Raw genomic sequence first — 27,172 nt, forward strand, 5'->3', positions numbered from 1 at the left:
AGGCTCATCCATGAGCTCCCAATCTCCCATCCCCACACCCACAGGAGACTGGGCTGGCCTCAGACGGTCTGTCCTTAGTGAGGGACTCCCGGGCGTTCCCTGCCCCATCCCTCCTGCCGCTGCCCCCATGGCTTCTCAGAATGTCTTAGCAGAGGATAAATCTCTGCCTCTCAGCCCCTCACTATTCTCTTGCCACCAAGTCCTTTGGTCTCGCCAGATCTGGGGTCTGCTCGGCTACTCCCCTCTGTGCCTGGCGCCATACACCAGCCAGCCTCACAAGGCAGAAGCAGTTTTACCAAAGGCCGGTGTCTGCCTGGGGACACTGTTACAGAAACACGTGCACACACTCTGCCCGCCCAGAAACACACAGGACCCTTTCTACTCTGGTATTTACTTTGAGAAAAGCCAGCAAAAGCAGTACATGAAGGACCGGGGATTTAGCTCAGTGGTACCACGTCTGCCTCGCAAAGTGCAAGGTCCTGAGTTCGATCCCCAGCACTGGAAAAAAAAGGTGGGGCAATACATGAACCTGACGGGGTAAGGAAAAGTTACCCCAGGAGTGAAGGACAGGTGGCCAGTGGGTGAAGCCAGCAAGCAGCTTCACCAGGGCAGATGCTAGGTGCTGGCCCTCCCGCACAGTCCATGAAGGCTAAGTCCCACTGCCAGAGAGGACAGTGTGGATGGTCAGCCCTGCCCACAGTACCGCGCCCCCAGCCAGTGGGGAGCCTCCCTCTCTCCAGATAAAGGGCTGCCTGGATCACTTAGTTTCTGTTTTTTCAAAATAGGGTCTCACTATACAGCCCAAGCTGGCCTCAATCTCACAATTTTCCTGCCTTCCAAGTGCTGGCATGAAGCACTACACCCAGCTGCCTGGGTCACTTAGATGGTACAGTGAGGGAGGAAGCGCCAGAGCTGGCGAGCCCAGTTCAGAAGGGCAACAGGGTGTTTGGGGCAGGCCCCCCTCAGATGGCCCTGTCCCTGCAGGGGCTTACAAAAAAATGCAATGCCTTTCTCTGCCTCCTGTAATTACTCTGTAATGAACTCTAGGGGAGAGGCAACCATTTAGATTCCAGCAGGCCCTTTGAGCTCCATGAACACCCAAAAAACAGTTCATAGTCAAGCCAGTAGTTCTAACATTTGCTATTACCCCACCGGCTTAAGAATCCCATGGATCCTGTTAGCCAAACTACTCCTCCAATAGAGTCCTCCTTCTCACACACCCTTCCCAACCTTGTCTCCAGTCAGAAAACTAAGACAAACATTTCTTCCCTCTGTCTATGGCCTGTTCTTTCCTCACTCGTGAATCACTTTGATTCTTTGCTCACCAAGAACCCTACATCACTTGTCCTCAGCTATCCTATCCTCTGTCTTGTTAGGAATCAAACTCAGGGCCTCATGCTTGCCAGGCAGGTACTGCACGACTAAACTACATCCCCAGCCCTTCTAGTTACCACAAGAAAGAAAAGAAAAAGAAAAAAAAAGAACAGAAGGTCCTGGGCTATGGACAAGGGAGTGGGAAGAGACTCCAGGCTCCTGGTTGGTGATATGCCTCAGAGCAAGTTCAGCTTTCCCCCTCATCTTTAGAAGGTCCCTGAAGGCTCAGCCATCTGCACAGGGAACTATAGGCTCCTGAGCTTCATGCACGGAGCATGGCCCTTCTGCCCTGAGAAGGGAAGTAGGGCCCAGAGCAAGTCACAGGCCCTTACTTTCCAGAGTGCAGTTGCCCCGGAAGTGAAAACAGCGGGGCGGGGGGCTCAGACCATGAGCACAGGAAGTGGGCACTGCGCTTGGACAGGCCACACCCACTCAGCACAGATTCTCTGCACCCTCTCCTGTGTGAGGCGCCAAGATGCCATAGTGCTATAACTTGTGTTGCTTCTCTCAAAAGGATGATGTGGCCACTTTCCAGATTCTGAACACCAGGCTACATGCAGGGTAGTGGCAGTGTGGTGGCTGAGAACCCACTTTCCAGCATTACACTCAATGTAGGTCTAATGACCAGCTAAGCTCAACAAGAACAACAATCATTTAATGACCACTTACTATGCGCCAGGCACTGTGCTAGATGGTTTTATGCATTACTGCATTAAATCCTTATAACCACCCTTAGACCCAGGTGGGTTCGAGCAGGAGACCAGAAGCTGCCTAGGAACCTGCCCAGGCCTAGGGCTGACTAAGCCTGAAGTCTGTCTCTCAGCTGCTGCTCTCGGCCTCCATGGCAGAGATTGTTTCCTCAACTGTAAGATGCAGACAACACCATCTCATCAAAGGGTTTCTGGACTAGAAGGGATAACAGATGCAAACCCGTAGCACTGTGCTTGGCACAGGGTAAGCGCCGTATGATTGCAGCCATTGACAGATACACTCTTGGTATTTCATTAGCTTGAGAAAAAAGAGAAGGAGCCTGCAGATAGGAATTAGGTGAAAAGGGGGAAAAGAGGGAGCAAGGTTTTCAAATAGTCAATGGATCTGAACCTCTAGATGTCACATATTTGGCCCCTCCATTCTCATAAATCACACACACTTCATCCAAGTCACTTCCCAAACTGTCCTCAAAGCAGGACGACCTGGCTGTGGGATGGTTCCCAGGCAAATAGGTGCAAGATTTGTCCAACCAAGGGGCAGCCCCAAGGGAGAACAGCAGCCGGGCTAAGGTCAACCAAAAAGGGGACGCCTGGGGGGACAGAACTGTGGGCCACATTCAAGTGAAAACGCAGCTAGGACCCTGCTCCTGGGGGCATGAGTGGGGGTAACCAGGACCAAGGGGAGGTGGGCCTAGCAGAGCCTTTACAGAAGGGTCCTTCATCGCCACTTACTCCAAACCCAGCACTCTATGTGGGTGGGGCCTTACAGAGGGGACACCACATCAGGAAGTGGGAGCTATTAATCTCTTCAAAAGCTAGAAGCTAGAATAGCCATAAAAGGAGAAGGAAGTTCATTCTGACCAAGATAAGAAAGACAGGAGGCTGTGCTCAAGGATCAGCTCCCCTTTTCAGAGCTGTGTTCCATCAAAGGAGCCCAGCCTGGCTTACTGGCTGGTGGTGCACCTACAAGCCACCTATACTTCCCGCCTAGGCCTTTCCTCCCCACCCTGTCTTAGGAAGAACAGGAACTCTGTGTCTAAGTGAAATCACTCCCCAAGTGCATGCATGAATACACATTCCTCTCCCCCCACACACACAGGCACAGTGTGCAAGAACGGTAGGCCCGATTCAAATCACTCTGAAAGACAAGACAACAGTGCCTAGGACAATGCTAAACAGAGGTTTCAGCAGTGACATGCCACGTTCAGGGAAAGTGGTAAAAAGCCCCTTGGAAATCCACCTCGGGCTAGCTTCCTAAGGAACACAGCCACTGCTGGCCACCTGAGTCTCCACTCCTATGACCCAGTGCTGTCCACTGTGGGGCTGGCTGGGCCTGCCCAGGACGCTGACAGTGAGCCCTGAACCAGGACCCATTTGTGCCAGGCCCCTGCCAAACCAGTCAGACCCCAATCACAGGGCTTGGGATCTCCCTGAAATGTACTTTTGGAATTTCCTTGCATAATGTAAGGCAAATTCCGGGAATGATCCCAGTTAGAGAAAAGAAACATCAAAATGGTTTCAAGGTCTAGTGTAAGGTTAAAATTACGTTTTACCCCCTGAAGAGAGACCAGTTCACATGTATTCCAGAGCTATGTGGCATCAAGAGCACATACAGTTTAAATACAGAGCTACTACAAGACTCTGAATATAAAGGAGGCAAGAAATAATAAACATGAAGCGCCGGCTGCCTTAGAGGGTTTCACCTTCAGGGTAAAACACCAATGTGCACGTTTCCAATGACACTGGCAGTTAAGAGGGTGGTCGGCTCCTCCCCTGTGAGGACGGGGACACCAGGCTCATCAACTCTTTATTTCACCACTTATGAGCTAACTAACAGCAATTCACACTCCAGCCTGGCTAGGGCCAGGCCTCCTGAGTGTGGGGGAAGGAACACTGCAGCATTTCAGGTGCAAGTGGGGCTAGAGACGGAGGGTCCCTGTCCTGCAGGCACAGTGCTGATGGAGTGAGTTTGGCTCCCTCACTGCCCTGGGGAAGGTGCTAATGGCCCTCCCCCTAGGTACTGCAGAGGTCAGTGGAAAACATCAAACCAGGCATGGAAGCCACAAACACTGAATTCATGACAAGGTGGGCACACGGTTTTGGTCGCATTTTATTTCTAACCAAAAAAAAAAACCCAATGGGTCTACAGCAAGTTATGAAAGTCATTAAGATCTGCACAGGTGCATGTTAAGTAGTCTCTGGAATCTGGTCTATAAATGGGAGAAAGATGCACTGCTGTCAAAAACCAAGGTAGCATTGCTCTCCTGGCAACTTGACTGGGAAATTCTGCACGCCAGGAAATCAGGAAAAAAACAAATACAGCCCATACTGCCCCTCAGGCCTCTTGCTAAAGGCTCTAGGGAGCACCTAGCTTTAGTCTCCCAGGACCCCAGCAATGATGAATGCCCAAAGGTGGCCCTGTCGCAGAGCGGTTTCTGCTGCTGGGCCTCACCAAGCCCCTGTTCTCAAGAATCCCACCACATGCCCACAATGGGGCAACAGGAGACAAGTGAGTTCATTCCAGACAGAAACTGCAGCCTCATTCCTAATCACTGATGAAGATGTGAGGTGTGAATCACCTTGGACGAGGCCTGAAAACACTTCCTTCTGGGTGCCCAGGACATGACTCATGAGAGATGGGTGTAAAAACGGAACAGAACAATTAGAAGACAGCTCAGAATGCGAAGACTCTGAGTGAAGCTTCCCGCCCAGCACAATGTTTATGGGGCTGTGGGCCTGAAACCAAAAAGCCCTGAAGCTATAATGGGAGTTTAGAGAGAAGCTGCCTGTACCCCACACCCACGGGGGAACCTGCACAGTGAAAGGGACTCTGACCCCTGTGGACGCTGTCCGCAATCTGGGCTCGAGGTTTCTGGGAGGCAGCGTGGCCATAAAAACAAACACCACAAAACAGCACCTGACCACGGTGCTGGCAGAGTTTCTCTCGTGGGCAGTGAAAATGAGCAGGGCGTGGAATGACTGGGCACACCAGGCACCAAGTCCTCCCCTTGTGCTTGACCATTCATTGAGCTGACCTGACAGAGAGCTGATCTGTCTTCCCAAAGTCAATCTCACCCCTATAATCAGGAGGCAGAAAAGTTTATACACACAACAACCAAGAAAGGTCCTCCAGTAAAACACATACTACGTGTAAACTGTTCACATGATATCAAAAGTATACATTTAATCTCCAGAATAATCAAGCCTCTCATCAGGTTAGGTTTGCCATAGTTTTAAGCAAGATGTTGTGGTTTCCAGCAAACAAGTCATGGTGTAAGTGAAATCACTGCAAGAAAGAAGTGACTCTTAGAACACAGACAGACACACACTCACCTCAAGAGTAATATATACACAACACAGCAGCTACGTGGGCATTCAGTGAAGGGTATGAACCAAAAGCCCCCTGCTCCCTGCTCCCTGCCTGCGGGGCCCCCATCCCCCCAGATTCAGCAGCAGCAAGTCTACAGCACAAATGCCCTTGGCCTCATCCCTGAACAGACGCAGTTTGCCGGCCTGCCCGCTAAGAGAAGCTGGAGCCTACCTCATGGGAAAGGGCTTGCTTACAGTGCATTTCACTGCATACACTTGAACTTTTACAGTGTGTTTTTCTCCAGATTATTTTACGTAACTTTTCTTGCTTTCTGAAAGAATAAAAATGGAAACCTTTTAGTCTGTGACCCTGACTGTGAAGCAGAGCTCACACAGCCTCTGCAGGATTCTGATGTGGACGCGTTGCTCATCTGACCAACGAACCTCCACCCCTTCCTCTCTCTTGGCCCACAGAAAGCCATCCTCTGCAGCTCCCAGCAGGGGTTGCTCGAGAAGCACCCTAACCCAGATAGGAGAGGCCCCTCCCTGCACAAGTCTGGAGCAGATCAACGTCCATCATCTGGGCCCCAAAACAGTCCAGTGGACGGGGCCGGAACCACCAAGCAGACATCCTGAGCTGGGCAATGCCGTCTTTCAAGTTGTCCAATACTTCAGTTGTTTAAAACCCCAAATGTAAACCCTCGTGACTTCTTTCCAACTCAGAGCTACAGATACTCACAACTTAAACCATAAACAGACTGTATATACAAATTCTTTTAAAAACCCACAAACAAATAAAAAACACTACCAAAATAAGAAAAGAAAAGCCAGTGAGTTGAAGCTTGTCACTGTCTAAGTCACAGCAGCTGGGCTTGCCTGGGAGACCTGCCCCTTCCTCAGTCCTGACCCCGCTCTCTGCCCCGGTGGTCTCTACTCGTCTTCTGTGGCAGCTGTCAGGATCCCCTTGTCCATCAGGTGAGACTTGAGCGTGTTGAAGATGTGGAGCTGCTGATCTGGCCGCAGGGTCAGGAACTGTTGAATCAGCTTGCTCGGGTTAGGGCCCCTGCAACAGAATGTAAAGTCACGGCCTTGAGCAAGCCTAGCTGCTTCCAGGGCCTGAACCCCTGACTGGCTGCTCTGACCTCTGGATTCTCTACTAATGGAGCTGGGCTGGGAGAATCCATGGCCCGTAAAACTGAGAACTGTGTTCACATTTGAGATGCTTTTCACCGAGACGTCTATGTAGCCAAAATTCCAGAATAGCACCATACTTAAAAAACCCACCCACTTGTTCAGATGGAAAGGCACCGCACCTGATAAAACTGGCGATGTACACATTGACAAAGGTGGCCATCAGGTACTGGCAGTCAAAGCGATCCATGATGCCTCCGTGGCCGGGGATGGTATTGGCAAAGTCCTGTTAGAGGCCGAGGAAGGACAGATGAGCCTTGGCTTGGCCAACAACCAAATCCCAGCCTACCAGTCCCACCTCAACGGCCAGCTACTATGGTGGATAGCTAAGGGGAACAAAGAGAGGGCTGATTCACAGGCTATAATGCAACACATACTTTTTCTTTTCTGGTTTTTTTTTTTTTTTTTAGACAAGGTCTCACTATGTGGTTCAGATTGGCATTGAATGCACTATACAGCCCCCTCTGGCCTCAAAACTCATAGCAATCCTCCTGCCTCAGCCTCTTGAGTGCCGGGATTACAGGTGTGCACCACCATACCCAGCTCAGGATACATTCTTAATAAATTACAAAATGTTCCCTGAAGAAATAAACATTAATGACGCAAACCCCAGCTACTGAATTTTCTTGGAAACAACATATTTTCATCTAACCCACCTAAAGTCACCACAGGGCTCGAGAAGAATGCACTAAATTGAATGGCTGGGGAACATGGCCTGGAAGAGTGAAGGGTGGTGGCTGATGAGGTGGGGCGGGGTGGGGGGCAGAAGATGGTGGAAGGGAGCAAAACGGGACCAGAGAAGGTTTCCCCTACCTTGATTTTAAAGGCTCGCTTAAAGCCACTCGCAAAGAAGCCTCCAAAGGGGCCTATAAGCGAGGCAAAGGTGGAGAGGGCAATGCTGTGAATCTGGAAGGGGTACATCCGAACTGTTTTCTGGGAAAAGGAAATGAAGTCAAGTCAGGTGTGCACAAGTCCAGCGTATGAATGCTAACGGAACTAATGCTAATGCTAAGCCAACTATGTAAGTTTTTTAAATCAGTAAGAAGAGTACATTTCTTCCCCATTCTTTTAAATCTAATACCTGACTTGCTGGGAGACATTAAGATATTCTGCACTCAACCTGTTACAATACGTTGTTTTGGTGAAAGTGTAAGAAGAAAACAGCCTTCTACAGACACGCAGTAGTAAGAGGAAGAGCATTTTAATAATCTTCTCAAAAACTTGTAGGCGTTCTGAGCGACACTTACACCAGCATTGCACAGGTGACTGTTCACTAAGAGTTACAAGCCAGGTGGAATCTGAAACCCTACTGATGAGATTTTTGTGCTCTCTCACATTAAAATCCATCGATTCATCTGGCATTTTGAATGGATCTTTTACCCACACATGACTGTAGAACATTATGCACTGATCTTTTAAAAAACTATTTGTACACAAAGTTATACGAATCTTCTAAATGTAAATGATTTCATTATTCACAGCACCTGCTAAAATCACCACAGAGCTCATCAGAGTACCCTTTAAGGATTAGGAAGCTATCTAGCTCACCACAGCAGGTACACACTTTTCAAAACTCTAATTTTGACTTGGAAGCCAAATTTTATCTCCGGCAACAACTGCTGTCAGTCATTTCCCTGAAAGTGAAAGACTCATTTTGTTCTTTTCAAAAAATGTGTGTGTAATTTAACCCATGTTTGAAAAACTAGTCAATTCTTTTCAAATAGAAATTATGTTCTTAGAAAGAAAAAAAAAAACTGCTACAGCTATGTTAGTTCACAACTCAAACAACTGCATGCACTGTACTTCGATACTTAGCAGGAATGTTTACAATGCTTTCCAGTTCAGGACACAGAGGATTTAAATGGTATGTACGCAAGGGTAAAGATTTAATAAAATCAGTACTTTTACTATTTCAAAGCCATTGCTAGGAGCAGTTTTCATGTTTGCAAAGGAGGGTGTGGTGTGAAGAGGGCCCTGCTGCTGGGCCACGGAATGCAGCTGTCCAGGTACCATTTTTACCTGCAGCTCCTTTCGCACCAGCACAGCAAATGTCTGCAGGGAAAACGGCACATCTAGTCATAGGGTCTTTAGGAAAACAGCTGTGACTTCCCAGGTCCCTCTAAAGGGATCTTGCAAAACACAATTTGAGAGTCACTGGTCCAAATGACATGAAACGGGCAGAGGTCTCCTCTGGCCCTCAGCCTGACCCAGCTTGAACATCTCCCCCGTCACCCTGGGGCTGACAGCGTTGGCAGGCAAGGGCTGGTGGAGGGGCTTCTTCTCGCAGTCCCATCCCCCATGGAAGTGGCACCTACCCAGCCAACAACCGACTGGATCACCCCAGGAATGTTGTACTCCTGCAGGCGGAACAGGTCCGAGGGCTCGCAGTCCACAGTGAAGCTGTTGGTGTCGTTGTTGTACTCCACGGGACAGACAAAGCATCTGTACCCGGACATCACGTAGGACAGCTGAGGGTGAAGAACAGGGGCAGGGAGGAGAGTGCTACAGCCACGCAGCCCGGACGGCGGCTTTGGGGCGGCCTCGCTCCTCACAGCACCTAGCGTTCTGCTTGCTGTGAGCCACATGCTAAGTCACAGGTTCACGTTACCCCACATGTTATTTTATCTGAATTTTTTAAGTGAGAGAGGCAGGCTTGTGGCCCACTGAGCTCTCATACAAATATGCCAAAAACAAAGGTCCTGAAAAAGCTCAAGAGAGACCTGAGGGAACATGGGAAGAAACTCTGAGGCTTCTTTTCCGTGGCAGGGAGCTCTGGTCTACCTTGCTCACGCAAGGCTCTGTGATGAGTGCTGGGAGGTCGTGGAGAGGAAGTGGTACAGTGAGAGGCAGCCGGTCAGGAGGAAGAAGGCTGCACAGGAAACTGGGGGGCAGCACTGAAGGACAGACAGCCAACGCTGGGAAAGGGGGACCGACTTGAGGACCGGGAGAGGGAATGGTACCCTCCAAAAGGCTAGAAGATGGTCTACTCTGGGAAGAAAAAATCTAGCTCACCCCTCACTCTCAGGCGCCACTATCCTGACCTGGAAACACTAAATGTCTGTTGCCATCGCCTTGCCTACGACAAGAGGGTACGCAAGCTGCACGTGGTTCCCGCTCAACGGTCAAGACCCCTTGAAAACTGGTAGATAAAGGAGAGCCAGCGCGGCTGTGCCACTCGCGAGCCCCTCTCGGGGTCAAGGTCTCTACTCAGCAGGACACATAGGCATCTGATGGTGCTGTGAGACTGTCCACCCCCCACCCACCTGGGGGCCGCCACCTACCAGAAGGCCAAACACCACAGTAGCAAAGAAGCCCCCAATGAAGCCTTCCCAGGTCTTTTTCGGAGAGAGCTGTGGACAGAGAGCACATTCTCAGCAAAGGCTGCTTCATTCCTCTGGCTTTTGGGAACAACGATTACTTACGAAAACCATCAATATCATAAAACCACCATTCTATTAACCTCACCTTGTATATTTCCCTAACATGATTTGCTTATTCCGTATCTTATGTCCTTCAGTTTCCTTTCTGTTTCAACTGATCATTCAAATTATTTTTATTGTATCATAAAACTATATAGTACTAATTTAATGACAATACCCAAATCCAGATCAAAGCCCCTAAAGTGTGCATATGGCATATACAGCCTAGAAACACATTTTCTTTAATAATGTGTCATTCTATCCTCTTCCCCCTGAGGACTGAACCCAGGAGTACTCTCCACTGAGCTACATTCCCAGCTCTTTTTATTTTTTGTTCAGAGACAGGGTCTCACCAAGATGCCCAGGCTGGCCTTGAACTTGGAATCCTCCTGCCTCAGCCTCCCAAGTATCTGGGATTACAGGTGAGCCTCCATGGCCACTTGGATTTTTTTCTTTTTTAAGAAGACTGCCTATAGTTGTCAGTATTTCCGTATGGCTTTTCTCTATAATGAACGGACTACCAGTCTGTCTCCAGAATGACATGAGAACATGACCACAGTGCACACCAGCTGGATTTCTTCTGTCTGCCTCACTCACCCGCTCATGCAGAAAACACTCTTCCCTCACAGTGACACTTCAGGTAAGGGTAACTTACCTTGATGAGTGGGGTCCGGCCAAAGAAAAAGCCAAACATATAGGCCATGATGTCATTGCAGATCACACAGGAAATGGGGACAATGAACCTAGGAAATAAATCAAATGGGGTCAATGCTCCTGAAACACAGAAGCTCAGAAGTGCACCAAACAAGGCCTTTCATCAATTCTAGTTCCAAGGGCTGGGGATTGAGTTCAGAGGTTCTGGTGTCTGCCTTGCAAGCGCAAGGGCCTGAGTTCGATCCCTGGTACCAAAACAAAAAAAAATCTAGTACCAAACAAGCCAGAGTATTCCTGGAGCTCATGAAAGAATAAGTTAAAAAGAAAATGCCAAAGAAGTTATACGTAGCTTCTAACACATAGCAGGCATTTAGGTATTTACTGAATGATTACTAAGTGAACAGAGGTAGCACCCTATAAATGTCATCTGTTCTTTTTTAATCATAAAGCAATATGCACATTATTTTGTTTTGTTTTAGTTTGGTTTTTTGAGACAGAGTCTCACTGTATAGTTGAGACTGACCTGGAACTCACTGTGTAGCCTAGGCTGGTCTCGAATGCACAGCAATCCTCCTGCCTCAGCCTTCCGAGTGCTGGGGTTACAGGCATGCGCCACCATGCCTGCCCACATAGTATTAATATAAACTATAAAAGGCAGAAAAAAACTAACTTCCTAACTTCAAAATAACCACTTGGGGAGGGGGAGGGGGGTCCAGGGATTAAACTTGGGCTCTTGCACTTGTGAGGCAGGCGGCAGAACCACTGAGCCAAATGCCTGGCCCCAAAACAACCACTTCTAAGCATCTCTCATTTTTCTTCTACTAGCTACCTACACATTTTTTTTTTTAAAGACAACAGTCTCACTATGTACTTCAGCCTGGCCTTGAACTCACTATGCGTTGCAGGCTGGCCTCAAACTCGCAGTGATCCTCCTGTCTCAGACTCCCGAGTGCCAGGATCACAGGCATGCATCACCATGCCCAAATGGGCCTTATATTTCTAAATCATATATTTTATATCTATTTCAAAACTAACTTTTTTTCACTGTTCATTACTCTATTCGCTGGTGCACTCCACCCTTTCTTAAAATGACCCTGTTAGCAACAGCCCAACAGGAACAGCCACATTTCTGCCCCTTCCCCTGTGGGCCCTGTTATTCTCACCATGAAGGGAAGCAGTTTCCACGCTTGTACCCTCTCCTCTTCTCAGTCCTTATCCCTGCACACATTTAGAAGTCCTCTTATTATAGTTAAACCCTGTATACATAAATCTTGACTTTCTGGCCCAACCACTACAGGTGACACTTCCTGACTTCCTGCTGGAGGAAGGGATTCAGAACATCAGTACCCTCCTCCTTCTGCTCACCCCCTCACCCCTACATCACTTACTTCACCAAGGCTTCTAACAGTCTCTGCTCTTTAACTGTGATGAAGTCTCTCTTAGGGATTTAATATTAGTCACTGTAGAACCAAGGGTGTGCTTGGCCCTGAATCTGAGAACTCAGCATGGTAGCACTCTTAAGAAATACCCAACATGGGCTAGGGATTTAGCTCAGTGGTGCTGCTGCCTGCCTTGCAAGTGCAAGGTCCCAAGTTTGATCCCTGGTACCAAAAAACAAACAAACAAACAAGAAATACCCAATATGGGCTGGAATGTGGCTCAGTGGCTGTGTGTTTGCCTAGAAGAGAGGGAGGCGGAAGGGGGAAGGGGGAGGAGTAGAAGAAGAAAATGAAATACCAAAAAAAAAATTTTTTTGAAAAAAAGGGACAGAGTTGGTGTCTCCCCAGCCCTTTATAATTGTTTTAAATGTATAATGCCTAAGGCTAACATGTATATGAGTATGAACTAATCTCTAGATATATTTACTAGTTAACTCTTCAGGAGGTGGGTGTTATTATAACCTAGTTGAGATCTCTGGAATGTGACCTGCAATACTTAGTACCTTTCTCTTATTACACCAGGAGATGCCTTTATCTTTCCACTACAGTCACCTAGCTTCCTCACAAGCCTGCAGATTTCTATCAACACTGGCTAATGTCCTGTTGAAATAATGCACATCTGAAATAAACTCTACTCAATAACAGTGTATTACTCTCTCAGCACAATGGCAGATTCTACTTGCTGATTATTTTATTTAGGATGGTTTATCTGTACCCATAAAGGAAGTCAGTTTAGACAGCACTCAGCTGTTAACCAGTTGGTCCTATTTTTTTTCTCCAGGTGTGAAAAGCACACAAATTTTAAAGCTCTTCTATGGCTACTAGTCTGTTCAAGTTTGTTCCTTTGAGACTTTTAGTAGATTATAACTGCTAGGAAATCACGCATGTGTCAGCAGGGTTTTCGAATCTCATGACATCAGCTGCACTGTTACTGATTGAACAGAGATTCTCTGAGTGTGGGTCCTGACCAGCAGCACCAGCACCACTAGAAACATACTCAAGGGCTAGGGAGATTTCGCTCAGTGGCACCACTCCTGCCTCACAAGCACAAGGTCTCAAGTTTGACCCCTGGTACCCAGAAGAAAAAAAAAAGGAACATACTCAAAATTCAGATCCTCAGGTCTGCCCGGAAACTACTGAACTAGCTGCCTGTGTGGTAGCCAGCCTGCGGTGACCTGTGGGCTCAAGGTGAGAACCACTGGTTCTGAAGATAAGGCAGGATTCTCCGCCTACCTGTACACCAGGAACACCCACACAGGAAAAGGAGAAGTCCTCCCACAGCCGTCACTCACCAAATCATTCCTTCAAACAGGTTGTGGATAACAAGATGTGACTGGGTTACAACAATCAGTAGTGTTACATGGGTCCAGCCAAACTGCAAAAGGAGAAAAATAAACTCTACCTATAAACTTTAGCTTGGCAGTAACTTCAAATAATTAGTAACAAACAGAAAGGTGCTAAGAAATAGGAAAAACATCTGCTGTTGCGTCTCATTTATCAGAAGTGAGAAGGTACAGAACAAGGCTCCAGGAGTAGTAATTTGTGCTCTCCCAGTAAGAATCCATCAAAAGCAGGGACTGTGCACCACTCATGAGAGCTCAGAAGCCTGCCCCTGCCCCCAACACACACACACACACACACACACACAAACACACACACACACACACACACACACTTTCCTTACCATGTAGAACTGCAGCCGATAATGCTTCTTGACTAGGCTCAGTACAAACATGCAGAACCCTGGTTTGATGAAGGAGAGAAGGTAAAACAAATCACATTCTGCATCTCATCTTTCTGTTACTCCTTTCCTTTAGCTGTTTTAAGCAGTCCATTCACTCATGTCTTCACATCAGTCAACCAGTGCATAATTTCAAAGCCCAGAAGGGAAATACTACTTATTCAGATAAGCAATGAGAGAAAATCTATCACAATAGCCCAGCTGGCTTCAGCTCTAGATTACAAAAGAGCTGAGACTCAGAAAGATTAAATTCTTCTTCCTCTGAGGTTACAGAGTCTTTTCAAATTTTCACCCTTCTGCAATGTCTCTCAAGGCTGCCTCCTAAAATGACTCCAGTAAAAAATGGCCCCACCATGATATTTTTCTCTGGTCACATTGCAGTCTTATTGCCAGTTTCCACAACTGTACCCCCTTGGTCTCCATCTCTCTAGTAAAGAGCTACTACAGAGCTTGGGGGTGATGAATGCTTGTAATCCCAGCACTCTAGAAGGCTGAGGCAGGAAGATCAGAATTCAGAGTCCAGTTGAGGTATCTTAGTGAGATCCTGTCTCAAAATTAAAAATAAAAGAGGGCTGGGAATGTAGCTCAGCATGACGGTCCTGGATTCAAGCCCCAGTACCCCCAATACTGAGGGGAAAAAGGGGAGCTGCTACAGCTTAATAAAATAAAGCTGCCAGCTCACTTCTTGCACAGTCAGAATTAGCATTACAAAACTTAAACCAAGAAAATTTCCCAACTCTCCTGGCTGTAATCTTAGCACTTAGGAGACTGAGGTAGAGGACTGCTGTGAGTTTGAGGCCAGCCTGAACTACTTAACAAGACTCCATCTCAGGAAACACAAAAAAATCCTCAACTCCTACTCAACAAACAAAACAGACACAAGAAATGGAGAAGCATTTAATACACACCTGTCAGGTAGAGGGTAAAGGAAATGAACCGGTGGTATTTACTGAGAATCCTCAAAGGCTCTTCTCTCTGGACCAGGGTGAAGAAGTAATCCGTCACCGTCTCACCATAGAAGAAATAGTTTACGCACAGCAGAAAGTACCTGGAGGTAGAGACAGGGCGGAGCTGGGGCAGTACACAGCCTCTCCTCTAGAGCCAGGCTGCCACACAGCCTGAGGACAAGGCAGAGGGCAGAGGCCACTGTGCCTCAAGAGCCCAGGCCAGTGTGCAGGGGATGAACAGATCTTGGCTCCCTGCTCCTGCCTGACCCTGTACAGAGGAAGTCAATCCAGAAACCTGTGCAGCTTTCACTCACTCTCCCTGTGTCACACACTTGGGACTCAGTTCTTCCCCTTTTAATGGTGTCCCACACCTAAACTGATGCCCCTCCAAAACACCCCATCCGCCCTCATCCTCAGGCCTCGTCCCACTCAGGAAACTTCCCCTCCTCCCCCTACGGCCCACTCCGGCTTTGCCTCCTGTCTGCTCTACTCTTGCCTCCTGCTGGTCTGGAATATCCTCTCCACTCATCCTTTTTTCCCCACTCATCACTCAAATATCATTTTCTTTATAGAACTTTCCAGAACCTACCCGCCCCACATACCCGCCCCCTCGGAAGCCTGGCTCTGCCCAGGAGCCTTCCATCGTGTTACTCTGAACCCATCTCCTTCCTCCCTCCATTGGAGTCCCACAAGGAGAGGAGCCACGGTTCACATAGCTCTGCAGCCTCCACGATGCTCCTGAGTTCAGGGCCGTGCAGCACCATTCCAGACCCTCAGTGAGAATCCCAAGGCAGGGAAGAGAACGCAAAACTTCTCATTCCCACTTTTTTTAAATTGTGAAATTCAAACATTTCCATACTGGGTTTATTTTTGTATATGGGAAAAAAGTCAGGCCTCCTGAATGTTCACAAAATTTATAACACAGCTGTCCAGCTACAGAGCAGCCACAAGAGAGGCCTGTTCCATCTGGGGACTGGGAGGCACCCTGCATGGCTGGGTGACAGGGAGCACTGTGCGAAAGGTGCCTGGCCAAAATCTGAGCACGTCAGGTCCCTGGGGCATAAACACTGCTGTCCAGCCTGTTAAGTCCCAAGTCTATCCCTGTGTCACATGTTTGTCTGAGACTCCTTAGCACTGTGCAGTGTTCTGCTCGAATGTCACCACCTAGAAACAGTGTCGCCCACGAAACAAGTCAGAAAGGGGTCTCAGGTCTCATCAGGAGACCAGGTTCTTTACTTGTTTTTGCTTTAAGACAGCTAAGCCTTTTCTGAAGAAAAGGAGAAAGCAGAATTTCTCTGGAGAAGCCCTTATCTGTGCTTTCAGTTTCATCCTGCCTGCACACACTGGCAAGGAACTAAGGTTCCAATACCACTAAAAGTGACTGATGATTTTCAATCAGGTGTTTCAGCAATAAGGAAACCAAGTTCTAGAGAGAGCAATCCCAGCACCAAAACCTGACTGACCCCAGACACTCTAGCTGGATGGGACAATATAGCAGGCAAAATCTACTGATTTAGAAGGGAGGCAGGGCCAAATACCACCCCACCCTCACCCTGGAAGACTACAGATTCCAAGTACCAAGGCTCACCGCTTAGACACAGCCCCTCTGGGTTCTCCTGAGGAAGATCCCTGCCTCCTAGGAGTTACTGAAGACTCCTCCAAATCAGCCACACAGTCTGGCCTGCTCCACAGTGCTGTGCAAGTCTGTACATCCACCGCACCTCCGTCCGCCATCCCTGCAAATATGTGCTACAGAACACAGCACCACCAACAGATAGCCAAGGCAGCTTACCAGCTGAGGGTCCTAAACCAGGGCAGGTCATAGGAGTGGTAGACATTGTAGCCGATAGTGATGATCTCGTGGAAACACTTAATCTGAACACACATAACCTGCAAGACATGGAGAATCAGAGCAGCCGTCTTATAATCTTTGGAACCAGAAACCAATTAGATCATGGGCCTTTAAGACAAAACATTATATTTAAGAAAAATTTCAGTCCTGCTCTGAGATTCTGCTCTCTTTTTCCTTTCTCTTTCATACCATCCCCCATGGCAATGGAGTTCTCTATGTCACAGGGAACAGATCCTATTCCTTACAATAAAATACACAGCCCTAATATTCGGATTAACTTTTTATTCTAGAACCTCCAACATTCAACCAACACCCCCCCTTCTTTTTTTTTTTTTTTTCCCCCGAGAACCAGAAACCAATTAGATCATGGGCCTTTAAGACAAAACATTATATTTAAGAAAAATTTCAGTCCTGCTCTGAGATTCTGCTCTCTTTTTCCTTTCTCTTTCATACCATCCCCCATGGCAATGGAGTTCTCTATGTCACAGGGAACAGATCCTATTCCTTACAATAAAATACACAGCCCTAATATTCGGATTAACTTTTTATTCTAGAACCTCCAACATTCAACCAACACCCCCCCTTCTTTTTTTTTTTTTCCCCCCCGCTACTGGGGAATAAACCCAGGGCCTTCATGCATTCTACATTCCAACTCTTTCTAAATTATTTAAAATTTTAAGACTGGGTTTCCCCGAGTTGATCTGGCTAGGATTGAACTTGTGATCCTTCCTACCTCAGTCTCCCAGAATGCTAGGATGCTAGGATTACAAGCATGCACTACCACGCCTGGCAAGTCCTTCCCCTTTATTGACTCCAGATATAAATATGTGAAAGGCCCACTTCTGTGCTCAGCAGGGAAGCTCTGTGGAGCTTAATAAAAGCTCTGAAACCATGAGTGAGACCCCAGGGAAAAAGACACAAATCCAGGGGTCAAAAAAGATATAGGCAGGGTCACAGCTTAATTAAACATCTGGAAAAACAAATTCAATTTTAAAAACAAAGAGACCTCCTTAACCACAAGCAAGTGGCCTACACTAGTTGGCTACTACAAGACGAGAAGTCACAGATGGCCTGAGGCAGATGTGTCCAGAAGGGACAGAAGCCCACAGATCCCCACACCCTGGTACTGAAGACAGCTATCCCGAGGGAGACATTGAAGACAAAAGGAAACTGGCAGGCAGCTGGCACTTACAATCATCATTAAAACCATTGGTCCCAGGTAAATGATGATGAAGAAAAATGCAATCATGGCCAAAGTCAAGATGCCTCTCACCCACCAGTTCTTCCATCTGTGAGAGCAGGGGAAGGAGAAAACAGAGTTACCAGCCCAGGAATAACAGAAGCAGACCCGAGGGAGCTGCCTCTTCCTGAGCCCTGCAGGCCCTGAGCACAGTCCTCTCCAAAGCCCCGCCTTCACCTGGACAGAGGCGCCGCACTGAAAGGAGCAGAGCACCAAGCACCAATGCGCCACCCACACCAAACTCAGCTGCTCCACTGCCTACAGAAATACACCTGGCCACGTCTTAAAGAAAGCACCAGGGAAAAAACACAACTCAGAGAGATATAGAACCCTCTACTTCTGTTCCGACTTGGAGAGCTCCCCTAAAGAAGAGACCGGGAACACTTTCCCACAGAGGGATTTTACACCGCAGTGCTGCCTGCATCTTCACAGTAATAATGATAATAAGTGCAAAGACAACAACAGCTACCACAATATGTTTAAGGACTTTAACCACCTTAACTCATTCAACCTGCAACCCAACTGGCTTTTAAATTTTGTCATTTTAAATAAATTTTCATTCACATAATATCTGTATTACTTCACTGAGGAAATGGAGGCACAAGTCCCGCCTCTAGCAAACAGGAAGACTAGAATTTGAATGCAGGGGTCTGCTCCCCACTCCGTGCACAACACAGCCTCCCAAAGGACCGCTGACAGGCACACACAGGGTCTCGTCACACAGCAGGTGTGAGAAGAAGAGCCCATGTTTGTCCCCTGGGCTCACCTAACCTGAGATACTGCCCAGCCTTCCTGGAGAACGTAAGGAACTATTCGAAATGGATGCCTATAGAAGAGTGAAAACTAAACCTTGAACCAGAAACCATAAGACCCTAAGTCCTCCATGCACTTGGTCACAGCACAAGGTCCCCACAAACTCCTGTATCGTGAAGCCACGTTACCTTGAAGACAAGTTAGAGAGGGCCCTGTTGAGGACCTCTGGGGTGTCATCAACAGGAGCTGGCGGCGCACACAGGTCCGCTCGGCTCTCACTGTCTGACGCAGTCTCATCAGCCTTTGCTTCTGACTCCAACTCCTACATGGCGAAAACACAGAAGGAAAAAGGTAAAAAACGCCAGGTAGATTATTGGGAAGTACACGCCTGTCACGAGAGGAAGCAGGACAAGACCCCAGATGGGACCTGGCACAGTCAGATGCCAGGACAGACACAGGGCTCTGACAGTGCCACGGCAGCTGCCCTCCACTAGAAGAGAGGTGCACGTCCCCACCACATACGCTCTGCTCAGTCTCACTGGGCGGGAGAAGCGGAGGAGAGAGAAATGGCTCAATGGTAGACAGGATGAAGAAAGGAGACTGATGGGTTCCTGCAGGCAGGTATCCCCGACTTATGTCCAAGTGCTAGGCTGTCAGCACCCAGGGAGATCCATCCACTCCAAAACTCCTCTCCACCAACACCGGAACTACTCAGGGTTTGGCGTCTGCTCTGCCATGACAAGCTGTGGACTCTTCAGTGCTACAACAGTGGCACAGAGAGGGGCATAGACCAGGCTCTCTCACGGGGAGCCGGGTGCACAGGCTTTTACCCCCATGGATCGGTTAGTGCCACCGTGCCCCAAAGTCCAGAATATGACCTCTGGATTTCAAAAGGGCAGCGTGTGAGGCCACTGCAGTGCAGTGGAGGCCACACCTCTGACTGATTTGTGCCTCTATCCTATGTGTCAGCAGACCCTCGATGTCACTCATGGAGCTGCCACCTGGGCCACAGCCAGGAAGGAAACACCGGCAATAACCCTGCCCCAGCCTGGGAGGGGGAGTCACAGCCAAGCCAGACTCTGTCCCAAGCTCCCAGCAATGGGCTATCCTCAGCCCTTCCATGTCGCAGAAAAATTCAGAATAACTGATAAGAGAGGAGGTGGAGGAAAACTCAGACCACCTAGAATTAAGGAAAGCAAGCCACTACTTAGACTTAGGGTCCCTGCACTCTGGAATACAGGCCATAGACCTGAGACCTTCACCGCAGTAGTGGGGGAAGGGAAATAAGAAACAGGGGCTCCAGGAAGTTAAAGGTCTGGCCCAATGTTCCACACTAACCCAGGTCTGGCTTCACCCTGTTCATCCTACTAAGTTTTCTTTTATTTAAGAATTCTAGGATCCATTTTATTCTTCAGTGAGCAATTCAGAACAAGAGGAAATGACAAGTGGATGTTTTACCACATCTTAGGAGATTTTGTTAAATATGTTTATAAACACAGAAACAGTCACATTTTTTAAGATGAACTAAATATGAATGTCCCTGATGACTAACATGAAATGGGGGCAGGGATTTAGCTCAGTGGCACTGCACCTGTCTTGCAAGTGTGAGGTCCTGACTTTGATCCCTGGTACCAAAAAACAAAAACAAACAACAACAACAAAAAAAAAAACCCAGAAACTGAGCACTAGTCCATGTTTATCAGCCATTTAGATTCTTCTTTTGTGAAGTGTTTGTCAAACAATTGGTCATTTCTTTTCTTTTTATTAATTTGTCACACTCCTTATGGGTTCACTAATACATTCTCCCAGTCTCGTGTCCTCCTAACCCTCAGACTTCCTCCCTCTCAGCACCTCACACAATGGAGACTTTCTTCTAATTGTCTCCCTGCTGACTATAAGATGCTTACAGACAGGACCATGACATCTTGCTCTCATATTCCTTCATGCCTGGCCTACAGCAAAATGCTGACTAATAGATGGAAGCAAAGAAGAAGTGGCAAGAAGTGAATCCCAAAGTGTGGTAAGGACAGATCCAGCCCCATGATAAGGCCTAACAGAGAGGCTCCAGCGACACCTGAGACGAGACAACTGGCTTCAGTAAAGGGCTGGTACAGGCGGTCTCCCAGTAGGGTTTGGTGGCTCTGGACAAGTGACCCTAGTGCCTGTGAACTTCTGTGTCCTCCTCTCATGAAAGGGGCCCTGAAGAGAGAGAACCCAACCCCACCCAGGGCTGGATCCTACTCCATCTCCCCCGAGGTTCTGAAACACAGCAATGCATCTGGGTCTGCCCTCTCCATTAGGACGGATGAAGACCAGGCATTCAGAGCAGCTTTCCATCTCCCACTTTAACATTTACACTCACAGCCCATAGCTACAACCAATGGTCAAGGTAAGAAAGTGCAAGATAATCTGTTCTGACCCTAAACCCTGAAGTCAAAATGTGGGTGCCTAGGCTCCGTGAGGTTTTTAGGGCCACAACCCAAGAGAATCTGGAAGCCACAGGAACTGAGCCAGCACAGCAGGCAGAGGGCCCTCGCTCACAAGCACTGAAGCCTGGCACAGGTTATTTTTAACTGCTCTTTCCTGTTGTCAAGGAGACCCACAAAGGCTGCTGGGTCCTCAGCAGGAAAGGGCGGGTAGCCTGGCTCTGTTGCAAGAGGGAAGAGGTGTCCTGAGGCACAAAGTAGTGGAAGAAGACAGAGACTGCTCATCAGGATGCTGCTGGCTGCTGTGATTGCCAAAGCTTTAGGGTGACTTCGATGAACAAATGAGAAATGCAGTAAGAACCCAAGGGGGAAAGCCTTCCTAGGTTTTCCCTGCCACTGAGTGGTTTCAGGTTCCTGGGTCTCACCCAGGTCCACGGAGTATCCATCTTCAGAGCCACTACCTGGAGACATCCCTCGGCAGACCCAGAGAGACCACCATCCGCCCACCTTCTGAGATGAATCCACACAGGAAGAAAGGGTGGGTCCCTGTGGGAGGAAAGGTACAGCCAGGGAGGAGGCAAGTCTGCCAGCTCCCCAGGTACTGCCATCAGGAGGGCACTGGCCATGGGAGGAGACCTAAGAGAACCTGGAGGCCCACAGGCAAAGGACTTCCACCTGGAGAAGCAACAACTTTTGCTGCCGGGATAAAGAAAGCTGATGCTGGGAGCAGCTTCCACAGTGGGCCTGGATGGAGGCGGGGACCTGGATCCCAGTTTCTGTCCAGAAGAAAAGTAGCACACGCTAGACACGAATCAGAGGTGCTAAGCACATCAGTCTCCACAAGGGGATGGGAAACCAGGAAAATGTCCAAGCGATGCTGCTGCAGGAAGAAGCAGCAACCAGTCAGGGAAGCAGGGCCCGGGCCGGCTCAAAGCTCATCACCCTCGGCAGAGGCCTGACAATGGTCTTCCTGGTGGGAAAGGGACTCCCTATCTCAAGTGTTGTTGAGGAAACAAATGCAGCACGGTAGAAGTCTGTGTCTCCTCCTGCCACAGCCTACAGGACAGGAGCCTGAGAACCCTCGATACCTGCCCCAGAAACCTGGGCCCCCACCCCCGTTCCCATACAGAGCTGGCTGTAAGGAAGAACAGGGGTCTGGGCCCAGCTGGCCTCATGTACTAACTACTGGAGCTCAGCATCTGCCTGCCTGGCTTCCCAACTCAAAAACGACCCTTCCCTGAGCCAATGTGTGAAGTGGCACTGAAATACAAAGGTACCTGCTGAAGCAACAGCGCACTCTCTCTCAGGTGGGTGCAAGCAACCCAACATGCCAAGGGCTGGGAGGAAATACCAGAATTTCTTTCTATTTGCTCTCATTTGCTTTCCCTTGACTGCTCTGTAAGGGCTGCTTCAGTATACACTCACACTTTAGTAAGTGTTGTAAACTGCAGCACTTGCTAAAAGCATCGTATGTGTCAGGCCTGGCTTTTGTTAGGGGCCACGGGGTTTCTCCCCATCAGTGCCCTGGGCAGTGCCTGGAACACAGTAGGCACAAAAAGATTTGCTGAGTTAATGAGCTAAATAATTCTACTTGATCTATTATGGGCCCAATGGTCCAGACTACACTGAGAGTGTGACGGCACCCACTCCAGCTTCCAGTTCCAGTCCCAACACATATCCCTGTGCACTCTGCTCAGCACAGCCCTGGCAACAGGACCAGATGGGTGCCCATTCCTCCCCGCATCCATGGTAGGAGGTGGGTGGAAGGGCCCAGCTCTGGGAAGAGCACAGTACGGCAGGGAGAGGACACCCTGCCTCTCCAAACTGTCTCAGCCAGCTCCCCGCACCCCTCCTCCTTCCTTCCTTTTAATCCTAAGGCCTCTGAACAGAGGCTTAGCTGGGGACTGATTCCATCTCAGTCACCGCACATCCTGCACCAGCTACTCAGCCATTTCCCAGGGGTGGTGATGCTGATATAAACAGGAAGCAAGAGTGCTGCTCTAAAAGGAAGTGTAGGGGCTCTGCTGAGGCCCTTTACTTTTGGTTTGCATAGACCCTCTAGGGAAAGGCAGAAGCACTTAGGTGTTGGCACACAGACGTCCTGGATACCACTAAGAGCCATCCACACTTTGGGGGAAATTCATACTCAGCCTTCCAGGGTCCCTCCTCCATCCGCCACCCAACTTGACCTGGGCTCTGAATTGCACAGAAGCCTGCCTTCCACAGAGAAGGCAGTGAGGGAGGGCAGGGGGACAGGAGGCACTAAGGACAGGGTCTTCCTAGGAGAGACCAAGCTCAGAAGGCGACAATCTGTGCCTCTAGATGAACGCCTGCTGTCTGGCATGTACCCCACTCCCTTAGCTCCCTCTTGATTCTCAGGATTTCCTCACCACCTGCCTTGGCCTACAAAAGCTTCCTCGGGGCCTCTGAAGCTCTCTGAGCTTATCACCCCCCACCTTAACATATCTCAAGCCTCTGCAGTGACACCACAAATGGGGATAGCCAGAGCCAGACCTTAAAAGTGTGGCTGTGGCCAGGGCTGGATGAAAGCCCTTGGCATTGTGCCAGTCAGGCTCTAGGCAGGTGGGGCTCACTTTGCCCCACACCCTATTAATTTACATATGCAACTCCATTTTGTACCCAGTAAAATATACATATATTCCATTCACTGCCTAAGAGGAGCTAAAATCGGGGGGCGGGGGGAGTGGTACTGCCCATTAGGCTTCTACGCTTTCTTCCATCTTCAAGGAAATGTCATTTAAAGGTGGTTTTCAATGCACTGCTCTTAGGCTTCCAACAGCTGAAACCTCTCGTTCCTGTATTTCAAAGCTAAAGCCTAGGCTCCAGAGGTCCCAGCAGACCGCACTCAGCCACACATCCCACACCGCCAATCAAGGAGACAGCAGTGACGAAGGGCAGGAAAGGCCCTTTAATCCTCACAGTCATGCTGGGAGGCACAAATAAAGAGGTCCAAGATCTACCAGGTATTGACACAAGCTTTGGGTTTTACAGAAAAGAGGACCAAAGGCAAGCATTGGGAGACTGGATAGCAGAGGGGGCTGCACAGCTGGCAACTTAGGTAACCTGGTCAAGCTGTGGTGTGGCTGATCGGTATCTGGGACTGGTTCTGAGAGTCTGGGAGAGCCATCATCTGAGTCATCATCATGTGAGGGGACAACTCAGTTGCCGTCCTGAGAAGTGGTTCCTGCTTCGGGGAGTCCAGGAGTCTTGCAGGCATCACTCAAGGGGGCCCAGAAATGGAGTTGCAAATCCTGAAAATGACTTTAGTTATTCTCATCTCAGTGTCCTCAGTCTTTAAGAGGGATGAGACAGATTAGGTAAGTTTAGAGCTAATAAACTTGTAATACAACTGCTTGTATTTGTAAGTGATTAACATGCCTGTGTGCAGAGCTGAGCAGTGATTTCACCTTAAGTTTTAACATAATGGAGAAGACATACATATAAAAAGGCAGAGATGCCAAGCTTTATCCTGCTCTTAGTTACCCATTGGGTATCTGCAGGCCCGGCCTCTAGGTCCCTGTTACATTCTCACTGTCACAGTGACCAGATTTGTAAGTTTCACTGACTGATAACTCAGTGACTTAAGCTATTTTTTGCACTGCTTTATATGCAAATTATAAACCTTGTCCTAAAGCAAAGTCACAGAATGAATCTAACCTTTCTGCTAAATACCAAGCCTGACATCTTAAGCCTGCTGGCCAGCTGTAGAACACCTGCCCCCAACTTATCCCTAAAAGAGAAACTGCTAAGGACAGAGGATCCTTAACACGCACCAGAAACTCAGGTATCCTCTCCAAAACAAAGGCAAGTAGATTTTCATCTGAGTTCTTACAGGAAAAAAAACTCTGTGTGCGTGTGTGCGTGCGTGTGTGTGTGTGTGTGTGTGTGTATTAGGAATAACACATTTTTCTAGCCCTTCCTATCAGCAATCCCATTTGACAAGTTCAACTGTTTAAGAATCAAAGAGGAGAGCTACTCTGAATAAGTTTACTTTTGTTTGTTTTTTGGTACCGGGGATCGAACTTGGGACCCTGCACTTGTAAGGCAGGCAGTGGCACCACTGAGCTAAATCCCCAGCCCTGAATAAGTTTAGAATTACAGAGGCAAAGAGAACTTCTTTCTTTTCTCTGAAAGTGGTAAGTACATCTGCTGGAAAAAATATAATAGATTAACAAGAAAAAGGCATACAAATTTATGATCAACAGGGAGAGGGGAAATCACAGGAGAGGGGGTAACCATGAAGAAGTAGCACTAACAGCCATAAGCCAAGACATGGTCAGGGCAGGACAACTATTTCCTGGACAACCACAGAAGAGACGGCCACGTGCACCACACGCAATTTCCTCCCACCTCTTGGACACTCAGCCCACTGATTACCCTTCCTCCTCTCTCTTCTCACCACTGCCTCTCCACAGGCACCTACTTACAACCATGGAAGCAAACTCAATAAACTTCTCGGATGCATACAAGGCCCTGGCTTCAACTCCCAGTACTATTTTAAAAAAGGAAAGAAAGAAAAATACTTCTGGGCTAGGCTGGGGGTGTAGCTCAGTGTCAGAGCATTTGCCTTGTGTGTGTGAGCCCTGGGTTCAATCCCCAGCTCCAAAAAACAGTGACTTCTGGCTCATCCAACTAATGCTCCTTCTTCCCCACTTCAAAATAAACCTTCAGCTGGGCGTGGTGGCACACGCCTGTAATCCCAGAACTCAGGAGGCTGAGGCAGGAGGATTGCTATGAGTCCGGAGACCAGCCTGGGTTACATAGTGAGTTCCAGGTCAGTCTCAACTACATAGTGAGACCCTGCCTTAAAAAACAAAACAAACAAACAAAAAAGATAAACCTTCAAGAAGAGCTGTCAATACTCCATCTCTTTCCTGACTGTGCACTATTCCTCAAATCACAGCCTCCAGAGATAGCAGCTGGAACTGCTCTGGTGTGGCAGTCAACTCCACTTAAGCAATGAGGGAAAACTTGAGGTAAGAAACCAAATACACTTCTCAGAATGGTTCTGCAGTTTGAACTGAAGTTTTGGATGAAGAGGCCACCTGGAAGAAAGGCTGTCACAGATGGCCTGGCCAGAGAAGCTGACAGGAATTCAGGCGGGTATGCTGCCCAAACAAATAGGTTTTTTGGTTTTTTGGTTTTTGAGACAGGGTCTCACTATGCAGTTGAGACTGACCTGGAACTCACTATGTAGTCCAGGTTGGTCTCGAACTCACAGCAATCCTGCCTCAGCCTCCCAAGTGCTGGGATTACAGGCGTGCGCCACCACGCCCATGTACAAATAGGTTTTTGACAGTACCATCAGAAGCTGCAGAGAGACTGAACACAGTGAGGACTTGATATCCCACTGGGTTCAGTGATGAATCATTGTTGGCTGGCAAGAGGCCCTTCTGTGGGATGGAGCTGGGGTGGCTGTGATTTGAGGAATAGTGCACAGTTTACAGATCTCCAAGCCCTTTCTAGGCAACAGAACTGAACGTTCTCTAGGCCAAACTGCCATTCAAGATAAAATCCTCCTGGATACGTGGTTACAACTCTGTCACGCACAGAGCTAGAAACACGAAGGAATCCTGTTTTCCTTCATTGCTGAAGTAGAGTTGACTGCCACACCAGAGCAGTTCCAGCTGCTTTCTCTGAGGAGTAACTGCACTTTCTGTCCTCCCCTCCTTTGACTTCAATGGGGAAAAGGCCTCAGGGAATATGTTGGTTTCAAAACTTCAATTCAAACTGCAGAACCATTCTGAAAAGTGTGTTTGGCTTCTTACCTAAGGTTCTACTTAGCACAAAATTTACAGATCTCCAAGCCCTTTCTGGGCAGCAGAACTGCATCGTGCTCTCTTTGACTCTTTCTTGATAATTAAAGTTCTCAAGTATTTACATGTGCATGTTACTATGAAACTATATCTCCCTTAATCTGGACTCCTATAAAGTGTAGTATTAATTTCTGTCTAATTTTTTCTTGTCTTCTTATAAATCTGAGATTTATGTCTCCTGTATGCTTTTTCAGACTATCATTATTAGTTTTATCTAAGTCCTTGATGACAAAGGTGAATAGGAACAAAGCAGCAACTGCAACTATGTTCCTTCCCCCCT

General features: G+C 48.2%; 1 protein-coding gene across 1 annotated transcript in view; it reads right to left on the reverse strand.

Moving 5' to 3' along the window:
* Positions 1-222: 222 nt before the first annotated feature.
* Cds2 (CDP-diacylglycerol synthase 2) overlaps positions 223-27,172 on the reverse strand; it is a 33,409-nt gene continuing 6,459 nt past the window's right edge. The window contains exons 2-13 of the mRNA XM_033761196.1: positions 18,818-18,951; positions 17,829-17,925; positions 16,577-16,674; positions 14,746-14,885; positions 13,781-13,839; positions 13,389-13,471; positions 10,659-10,746; positions 9,866-9,934; positions 8,900-9,052; positions 7,398-7,517; positions 6,707-6,810; positions 223-6,456 (exon numbers count right to left, since the gene is read on the reverse strand). Coding sequence (XP_033617087.1) covers positions 6,324-6,456; positions 6,707-6,810; positions 7,398-7,517; positions 8,900-9,052; positions 9,866-9,934; positions 10,659-10,746; positions 13,389-13,471; positions 13,781-13,839; positions 14,746-14,885; positions 16,577-16,674; positions 17,829-17,925; positions 18,818-18,951 — 1,278 coding nt within the window. The 3' untranslated portion in view covers positions 223-6,323. The remainder of the gene's footprint in view (positions 6,457-6,706; positions 6,811-7,397; positions 7,518-8,899; positions 9,053-9,865; positions 9,935-10,658; positions 10,747-13,388; positions 13,472-13,780; positions 13,840-14,745; positions 14,886-16,576; positions 16,675-17,828; positions 17,926-18,817; positions 18,952-27,172) is intronic.

The sequence above is a fragment of the Fukomys damarensis genome, unplaced genomic scaffold (assembly GCF_012274545.1).
Source record: "Fukomys damarensis isolate Sample0158 unplaced genomic scaffold, DMR_v1.0_HiC HiC_scaffold_7, whole genome shotgun sequence".
NCBI classification, from domain to species: Eukaryota; Metazoa; Chordata; class Mammalia; order Rodentia; family Bathyergidae; genus Fukomys; species Fukomys damarensis.